We start from the raw sequence: 6,417 nt of genomic DNA on the forward strand, positions 1-6,417 counted from the left end.
GAGGCTTCTGGCCAAAATAAAACCAAATCTTTCAAGGCAACAGTTTGAAATGGTTATTACTGAGATAACGGATTAATCCAGGTGTGTCTGGCCATGGTTACTGAGGTCAGACACACCTGGATTAATCAGTTCACCCAGAAGAAAAAGAGAAGAAACAAAAGAGCTGCTTGAAGTTCAGGAAGTAGTGGAGTTGTGCATAGAGCCCATTAATTTCATTTTGGATATAGAAAGTGATTTTTCAATGCTTTTTCAGGTCAATATTCAGGAATTTGGGCGTACTGATGCTCAGTGTGAAAACTCCCCTATGTAACATGAGAGGGTTGGATCCATCACTGTATGAGTCATGTGATGCAAAAAAAGGTTTTACAGCAGTCTGAGCTCCCCTTAAACACCAGAGCTAACTAAGATAATCCCAATCTGTTGGTCCAAAGTGGTCTGCTATCAGATTCCAAAACACAGAGACCGTTTCTCAATTCACTAGAACACGTAAGGACTTGTGTCCTCGCCATGTACGTTCTTGACAAGAACACAGTAAAGTCTGGACTTGGGGAGAACGGGAGCACGTAGTATAAATATGGGTCAGTTGCAACAGAGACGTAGTTGCAGCTTAATTTCACCTCCTGTTATTAAAGGGGAACACCGTTTTTTTACATTGGGCCCTTGATTTTACGTTATTACATCATGTTCTACTCACCAATATTAATTTTGTGTCATTTGGAGCCGTTCTGAAGTAACGTCTTCCTATTGGCAACAGTTGAAGGCACAAACTAAACTGTTCATAATTTATTCTTTATGGTACGCCAGCATTCATAACATTTATGCGAATCACTGTCCCCCAGACATCCGCGGTTATATTTTTTAGATTTTTATTTTTTAAAACAAAGTGGAGTGTGTATGACGTCATCCGCGTGCCGGACTGGAGTTTTGACAGGCAGCCCGGGCCACAGGCAGCTACGCCCTACTCCTTATATTCATTCGGCTAGCTAATCTGAATCGTTCAATTCCATTTAGAGAGATAGATCATCTGTGGTAGCAGCACTAGACATCTTCCAGGCATGTAAGTTAAACTAGCGGCAGTTCAGCGAACAGGATGAATGAACGGTAGCCAGCGCGTGTGTCAGGTTGGGTGGAGATTTTTTGAGGATGAAAATGCAGAGATAAGGAGGCAGAGATGAGTTTGTAGATTTAATGAGGAAAAACTGAGATAAACATCTAAAAATACTTAGAACCAAAAACTAGCAGACATCAGTGAAAAACTCTTGTGGGGAGTCGGGAATGAAGGAGCAACAAGACAACAACAAGGAACGAGCAAACAGTGACTCAACACGAGGTGTATAAATGGGAGACTGAACAAAGACCAGACTAATCAGCAGATTGGGAGCAGGTGCAGACAGAGGAGACTAGAAGGGAGCTAGGGAAGAAGAGACTGACACAAGAGGGCAGCAGAGGGCAAACAAGAACTCAAATACAATAAAAAATAACTAGAAAAACACAAAAAGCTTAAATGAAACCAATAAACTTGAAAACACAGAAAGACATGAAATAAAGTATAACTGAAAACTCAAAAAAGAAAACTTAAACGGAACCAGAAAGTGCGGAGTCATGACAATGAGGCTTAGACCAGAGAAAAAGGCTAGAATCCACCATCCCTGCATTCTGGATTTATTTCCAAATAGGAATTTAAATAAACTACATTCATAGAGAAATACCAATTGATCACAATCACATTTAACGCCGCCACCTTCAAATGTTACCTTACTAAAAAGTGTGCACATCAAGTATGCCAACTTTAAATACTGGTACATACAGTAGTACAGAAGTGTGTAAAGCTTCATGATGCAAGAAGAAGAAAAAATAGGCAAAAAAATTTAACTATTTTAGAACTAGTCTGAAATGCAAAAAAAAGTTAGCCACAAAATTAGCCACAAAAAGTTAAATTCCACATATGGCCTTTGTGTAGTTTTCTGTCGGGTATTTGCCATTTTCTGACTCTCTGACTGCATAAACAAACACTATGTCTTTCTGACCAATGAGATGCCATAGAAAGGCCTTTTACAACATGCCATTGCTGCAGAGGTTAGAGCAGCAAAACAGTCACTCCAGCTGTTCTCAAAGTCTTTGGTTGAGAAGTCCAACAGGTTGCTAATGACTCCTGAGGAAGTTTGTTAAACCCAAATTAAGGCATGCATTGATGCCAGCTGAAGCTATAGTTATACTGTTGGACAGCATCTGTTAGGAAAGGTCATAAAGTATATCAGAATACGTTTATGAGCCAGAGCTCTTTCCTCTCCAGCAATCACCCTTATGCAAGGTTAGAGCAAAGGTGGGAAACAGAAAGGTGGAAGGTTTTTTTTCCCCCCCTTTCTCGTTTGAGAAAGGCTTTCATTTATACCATCTACCGTAAATCCTCTAATATAGGCCGGGGCTTTTATTTCACTCAGGTACATCTTGGTCCAGGCCATTATTGGAAGGAGGCCAGGCCTCTATTTCTATTTGATCAGAACTGACTACCAGTGGAATTAATAAAAAAAAAAGATTTTGTGTCTCTTTGAACCTATAAAATACTAGGTTCATTTATTGAAAAAGTACAGTTACCATAACGGTATACAGAACATTATTCAGACATCTTCCAGCAGCTGCAATTTTTCTGAACGGCAATACAAAAAAAAGGGACAGAATGGAACCTTGGCCAAACTGACTTGCGAAACAAAGTTTTAAAAAAGATGAATGGAAACTGTTCTGCCATCACAGCGAAATTTTATTTGAGGCAGGCTAAGTGGAAGTAGGCTACCAGTATTTTAACGCTGCCTGGTTACCAGACCTACCGTTAGCAAACATTGCCCCCCTGTGGTACTTGTATGTTACTATCACAAGTTGTTGAGGACTGCCCAGGAACATCGTTGGTTTTAATTATAGCCCCGGCCTGTATAAGAGTCCGGCCATTATTTACTTCCGCCAACATCCAGACAGGCCATTATTAGAGACCAGGCCGCTTATGGAATACAGGCCAATATTAGAGAATTTACGGTAGATTACTTTAATATTACTGTAAAGAAAAGGAGCAAAGCTAGAGGAAAACTAGAGGATGCACTGCATCTTTTGGATCCTATTCATGAATCAATCAACAGGATATGGAGCAGCATTTTTACCAGATGAATGAAAACTAACACATCAAGTGGTCAACAAAACCAGCGGGGCAATTGACCAATCGGCTGATTTTTAGACACAGTTTATTATTAAGGCTTAGCTTTAAAACTTTAATCATGACTGGTGTGTTTTAACGTGTTGCAGTTATAGTGATGCAATAGAGGACTGTGCAGCATTTAAATGAGCCATGTCAACGGTGTGGGGGTAGCCCCTAGGTGTTAAAAGGTTAAGGAAATTTAATACAGGCAAAATATCGGTTATAAGCGATTACAGACATACTGATGTAGTTACTAATATGAGGCTAGAGCCTTATTAAACATAACATGATGCTTTTTCGCTCTGGTTCATAGACACTAATTTGTAAAAATATCTATGTCTTGGCTCCAAATAAATTAGTCATTGTCTCCCCCTAGTGGTCTGGAGCTTTTTCATTACATCAAGCCAGTTTGCAGTGGAATATTTTTTTGCTTGCAGTTATTTTTGCTACTCGAAGGATTTTCCCTTTGCGTGTGTGTTGTTTGGTAGCATTATTTATGTACAGTATTTGCAGCAAGTTAAAATGAAAGGATTTACTCAAAAACATCCTTTTTTTAATTAAAGGTTTGTTTTTTTTTTACTGACAAATATAGGATATTTTCTTATACATATTTCTGACTTTACAGTGTCATTAATAGGCTTAGTTTAAAGGTTGAAAAAACTTGGTCTGGTTTTTTGACAGGAAATAAAGACTTTAGAGCTTCAAAAAAGTAAGGTGTTCTTTGACAGATTTGGATGACTTTTTAACATTAAATTTTTATTTTTTATTATTATTATTATTATTTATTTTTATTTTTTTTGGGGAAATGTGTAAATTAATCCAAAAAACTAAGATTCCTTCCAGCAGAAATTAGAACTTTTCATTTTCAAAAAGTTGGTTTGTTTTTTCTGGAAAATATGTCAAAATAATTAAGAATTTTAATTTTTTTAATTTTGTTTTATTATTTTGCAGAATTTTCTAATTTTTTTTAACAGGAGAAAGCTTTGTTTTTTATGGAAAATATCTTGAAATCATAAAAAAAAAAAATCTTTTTTTTTTGGTGAAATGTATGACTTTTGAACATCAAGAAGTGCCGAGTACTTTTCTGGACTAACAGTATTTGGTAAAATTGATCACTTTTCAAGTTCCATATATTTGAAATTATTCTAAAAACCTTTTAGAAACCTTTTAAAAAACAATTTTTTGGCAGAAATGTACTCCTTTTTTTCCCTCTCATCCACAATGGCCCTAATACTGTGCTGTACTTTAGCTACTGTAAGAACTCATGCATGAAAAACTTCTGTTTGGAAATGTTTATGACCCTTGCAATTCAACCAGACACTGTGATGAAGGAGGTACCTGGTACTTTGGCTCTTTACCAAATTGAGTCAAAATACATTAAAGTAATTCCTGCCATACTTGATTTACATATTAGTTCTACTCCAAGCACCCCAGCAATTTTCTGATTCCATCGCCACCTACTGGTTCTTTTTGGAAAAAAAAAAAGGTGATTGATTTAATTTAGAGGGAAAGAAGAGAACCCAAAGACACTCTGGATCTCATTGTGACCTGACGATGAAGCAATTAAGTTGACGTGTTTTCCAAAGTTTAAATGTAAGGTTATCTATCAAATGTGATGACTTTTTCTGTCTCCTTTACACCTTTAGATCTAATAAGTGAGAGACCTCTCTTCGGCTGTCAAGATGCCAGAGCTGAACTGCTCTCTCGCTGCTCTCGTCATGACCGCTAACACAGTCTTCAGTGACAGGCGCTGCCCGGAGATTGCTATGATGTGTGGGATGAATATCTCCTGGCTTTTAGCCAATGCTACAGAGAGGGATGTGAGGGAAATGTGCTTGAGCGAGGAACAGTACCTTACCCTGCAATTAGGGCCAGTAAAGTCCCCCTGCTTTCTCCCTGTGTGTATCACCTACCTCCTCATTTTCATGGTAGGCGTCCTGGGAAATTCCCTGACCTGTGCTGTGATTTTGCGCTACAAAGTGATGCAGACGCCCACCAACTACTACCTGCTCAGTCTGGCCATCTCTGACCTGCTGGTGCTGCTGCTGGGCATGCCGCTAGAGCTCTACGAGATGCAACAGAACTACCCATTTCTGCTCGGGACGGGGGGCTGCTACTTCAAGATCTTTTTGTTTGAGACCGTCTGCTTTGCCTCCATCCTGAATGTAACGGCCCTCAGCGTGGAACGTTACATCGCAGTGGTGCACCCCCTTAAGGTCAAGTACCTGGCAACTCGCGCTCACGTCAAGAGGGTCATCTTAGTCCTGTGGGGGCTTTCCATGCTGTGTGCGGTGCCAAACGCCAGTCTGCATGGGATTGTGGTCGTTCCTCCACGGTTTGGACGAGAGTTTCCACAATCTGCTACCTGTAGTACGTCAAGAACTTCGGATGTATATAGTCAATATTTACAGTCTTCTGGACTTGATACCTCACTGGATGGGATTGTTTAACCTCTTATCTCTGTCCTCAGGTCTGGTCAAGCCCCCCTGGATGTACAACCTGATCATCCTGATCTCCACCATAGTTTTCTTTGCCCTCCCTTTGCTGATCATCAGCATTCTTTACCTGCTCATTGGTCTGCAGCTGCACAGGGAGAAGGTCAGAAACATGGCAGGGGCCAACGGCAGCTTAGGACCTGACAGTCTTTCCAAGTCCCACAATCAGAGACTGAGCAAACGCAACCTGCAAGTCACCAAGATGCTCTGTAGGTGTTTTATTTTTATTTTTTTCCTTTATTTAACAAATAATAAAATGGTGGTAGTATAAAAGGAGGCAGAAGATGCTGATAGAAATGTGGAAGATTGTTTGCAGTTTGAAAGAAATCCCTCTCATGTTAAATGTCATTGTTAGGTTCCCATTTTGGGTCAAAGCCTCGGTTCCGGGTTGTTAGACCTGTGGAAAGGTTTAAGCATCTGACTGATTGTCGTTTAAGTCAATTCAATTCAGTTTATTTATAAAGTGCAAATTCACAACACATTTAATCAAAAGGCCATTTACAGGGACAATTCAACCAGATCATCCAGTCAGATTAGGTCAACGTTTTCTAAGGAAAACCAGTTGATTGCATCGACTCATTGACTCAAAGGCAATCCATCACACCAAGCATGCCTGTAGTGACAGTGGAGAGGAAACACTCCCTGTTAACAGGACGAAACCTCCAGCAGAACCAGGCTCAGTGTGAGCGGCTATCTGCGGTCGACTGGGGTTCAAAGACACAGAAGCAGACAAAAAAA

The 6,417-nt window shown here is 39.7% G+C and overlaps 1 protein-coding gene across 1 annotated transcript in view; it reads left to right on the forward strand.

The window, feature by feature from the left end:
• Positions 1-6,417, forward strand: part of LOC107082601 (neuromedin-U receptor 1-like) — an 11,375-nt gene that overhangs the window by 2,989 nt on the left and 1,969 nt on the right. Inside the window, exons 2-3 of the mRNA XM_015371370.1 lie at positions 4,831-5,554; positions 5,655-5,888. Of these exons, the coding sequence (XP_015226856.1) occupies positions 4,867-5,554; positions 5,655-5,888 (922 nt within the window). The 5' untranslated portion in view covers positions 4,831-4,866. The remainder of the gene's footprint in view (positions 1-4,830; positions 5,555-5,654; positions 5,889-6,417) is intronic.

This window comes from Cyprinodon variegatus, unplaced genomic scaffold (assembly GCF_000732505.1).
Source record: "Cyprinodon variegatus isolate N-32 unplaced genomic scaffold, C_variegatus-1.0 Scaffold57, whole genome shotgun sequence".
Classification (NCBI taxonomy): Eukaryota; Metazoa; Chordata; class Actinopteri; order Cyprinodontiformes; family Cyprinodontidae; genus Cyprinodon; species Cyprinodon variegatus.